We start from the raw sequence: 3,102 nt of genomic DNA on the forward strand, positions 1-3,102 counted from the left end.
ATGAACATAAGTTATTAGTATGCTCTGTAGATGAAAGGTAAGGGTCAATTCTAACACCTGATAGTTTTTTTGAAGAACTTTTGTTTTCAATTGTAAGAACCAGTTCTTCTTGTTGGTAACACAGTCTTTGTCTTATACCTAGGACTATACTCTTAGTTTTATCAGAATTTATAAACATGTTATTTTCATATACTCGATTTGTCTGCATACAAGTCTCTAAAAGTTCACAAATAGATTTTATAGACAAAAGCTGTGTGGTAATAATCACCACTATCATCATCCTCAACTTTTGTTTTCTTTATTTTACTTGACACTATCATCGTTCCGGTTTCTCTGTGTATGTCTATATTTACAGGATAATTGATTCCATCAACCTCTGATAGTATTGTCTTGCAGGTTTTACCATCTGGTGATACTACCACTATGTTGTTGTTTCCACGAGAAGCTATATAAACAAAGCCATGCTTGTCTAATGCGATTCCTTCTGGACTGTCAATGTCATGATGCTGAAATGTCCACAGAGGTTCTCCAGTTTTTTTGTAGCAGCAGACCTTGTTTTCAGAGAAAATGGTACCATAGATGTTTTCTTGGAATAATGAAATACAATCTGCTCTAACTCCTTCTAAGATTGTTTGTGACATATCATCCTGATTCACTATGGTAAATTTCTTTTCACTATAGAGGACCAATGTTTTACCATCACTTGCTACTCCATAACAAGCATGAGAAAGTTTAATTGTTTGGATAATTTCATTCTTTGATACATCCACCAGTGCTGTCTCATTTGATCCTAATATGACAGCTACTGTCTTATTTCTGACAAAGCAAGCTTGAATTGGAAGTTGTGTGAATGTAATTACTTTCCTTTGAAAGGTGCCATCATTACCAAAAAGCAGTAGGGCTTTATTTGTATGAAGGTTATAGTTATTAAGAATTATATATTTACCATCAGGTAATATCCTACAGACAGGTGAACTTTTAGATTTCATATCTTCTGGAATTGTCAGAGTTCTCAGCATGGTGGGTTTGATTTCTTCAATTCCATGAACAATTGGAACTAAGTTCTGTGCTTGATCTTTTCTTCCCGCCTTAATTTTAAGAGTGGATTGGCTGGTATTGACATGTATATCACCAAGCGATGTGACCTCTTGCAAAATCGATTGCAGGGCAGATGAAATAGTTACCACTATGTTCTTTTCATCAAAATTGTCTCCACTTTTTAGTTCATCTATGTATTTTGCTGCATGTGATGTATTTTTTTCAATTTCTCTCAGACCAACATACGTTTGGAGCTCAGTTGCATATTGTGTCATTTTTGAAAACTCACTTTGCAATTGGCTTATCTGATTGGCTTGTATTTTCACCTGTTGTAGTAAAGTGTTCATCTTAGATTTTAGCTGTGATTGCTTTGATTCTAGTTCATCAAGAATTTCTTGTTCTAATTTGTTTAAGAAATCATCTATCGACTTCCTCATGGATTGAATTTGTTCAACAGCTTTTGTTTTCTGATTGTTGCTTGTGTTTATCCTGCTGTTAAAATATTCTATAATCTCCTCCAAGTTTTCCTTTACATTCTTCAAATCTTTTTCAAAAAGTTGAATTGAGGCAGATGTTTTTACTTGCTTCAGAATATCGGACAAGGGCTTCATTTCTTGACAATTTTGGTGTTTATCGGTGATGCACTGGACACAGCAGGGACAGGCATGGAAAGAACAGTAAAGTTCAAACTTTTTCTTGTGATCTCGGCACTGGCTACTTATTTCTAGCATGAATTTTGGTAGTTTATGGTAATCTTTATTTGACATGGTTTTATGGTCTTTAGATGTTCTTGATTTTGTGTGATGTTTTTCACAGTCTGTACATAGGAACACCTCACATTCTGTGCACCATGTGACAGCTTCTGTAGATGTTCCTTCATCATCATAACAGAGGGTACATAAATCCCTACCTAATGATGCCATTTTTCTTCTTTTAATTTCTGAAATTTGAAGTAGAAAAAACATATTTTTTGTTGAAAAATATCAAATGGCAAATACAAACTGCATTATCAGCAAGAATGAACCTGACCAAGAGAAATAACACTAACATAAAAAATATCCCATGTGGTAACATTTCTTATGCTATGGATTCATTTATTTTCGTGGTTACCAATTTTCATGGATAGCGGGAAACTTACACATTCGTGGATATTTAATTTCGTGGTTTTGCCAAAGTTTGCATACAAACCAATGGCAAATATGCAATTCGTGGAACATTTAAATGCATGGTTAACCTGTACCCACGAATTCGACGAAAATTGGTATCCAACGAAAATTAATGAATCCACAGTAGCATTACTTATAATGGCTATTTTCAGATTAAGGATTTTAAAATTGGACAATCTGATTAGATTCTTAAATTCAAACATGATCCATATACAAATATAAGAAGAGGTGGTCAGTTTACTTATAGATCCTTTGAATAAACATATCCTTATTCATTTTAGGCAGAAATTTTACAGGAGCTTTTAGAAAAATGAAAATCAGCTAACACTCTCCTTTAACTTCAAGTTCTGATATATAGATGATGTCCTCTCACTAAATAGTTCAAAGTTTAGCTAGTGACTATGTTGAACACATCTATCCCATCAAACCTAAAATAAAGGATACCACTCACATTTAGACACTGACAATTAGGGTCAAATGAGAACAAACCTTTATGACAAATCAAATGATTTAAGGTTCCCAGTTGTGAATTGTCCCTTTCTGTGAAGCAACATTACAGCAGAGCTTACATATAGAGTATATATTTCCCAGTTTATTTGATATTCTAGAGCTTGCTTTTCCTGTTATGATTCTTTATAGAGGGTTGCTTCTTACAAGAATTGACAGGAAACTATTAATATTACATTTAATGTTATGACAGCAATACTGTCATTGTTAAAACAAAACAGGGCCCTTTTTTCATTCCTTAATAACAGGGGTGTTACAATAAATAATATATTGAACCTCAGAAGATTGAATGATTTTAAACAGTTTTTCTGTGGGTGATGATCATATATGTTGTTTTTCAGATGTCTTTTTTTTTGTTTTGTTGGATTGCTTCTCCTCATTTTATACCAAT

At 33.4% G+C, this 3,102-nt stretch overlaps 1 protein-coding gene across 1 annotated transcript; it reads right to left on the reverse strand.

Annotated features, from left to right (window-relative positions):
• Positions 1-224: 224 nt before the first annotated feature.
• Positions 225-1,961, reverse strand: LOC143066870 (uncharacterized). The gene has a single exon (XM_076239680.1). It carries the CDS (start codon positions 1,959-1,961, stop codon positions 225-227), a length of 1,737 nt encoding a protein of 578 aa, XP_076095795.1.
• Positions 1,962-3,102: the final 1,141 nt, after the last annotated feature.

This window comes from Mytilus galloprovincialis, chromosome 3, assembly GCF_965363235.1.
Source record: "Mytilus galloprovincialis chromosome 3, xbMytGall1.hap1.1, whole genome shotgun sequence".
Taxonomy (NCBI): domain Eukaryota; kingdom Metazoa; phylum Mollusca; class Bivalvia; order Mytilida; family Mytilidae; genus Mytilus; species Mytilus galloprovincialis.

What these genes read in the sequence shown, in the direction of transcription:
- LOC143066870 (XM_076239680.1), bottom strand. Translation starts at nt 1,961, where the DNA reads ATGGCATCATTAGGTAGGGATTTATGTACCCTCTGTTATGATGATGAA.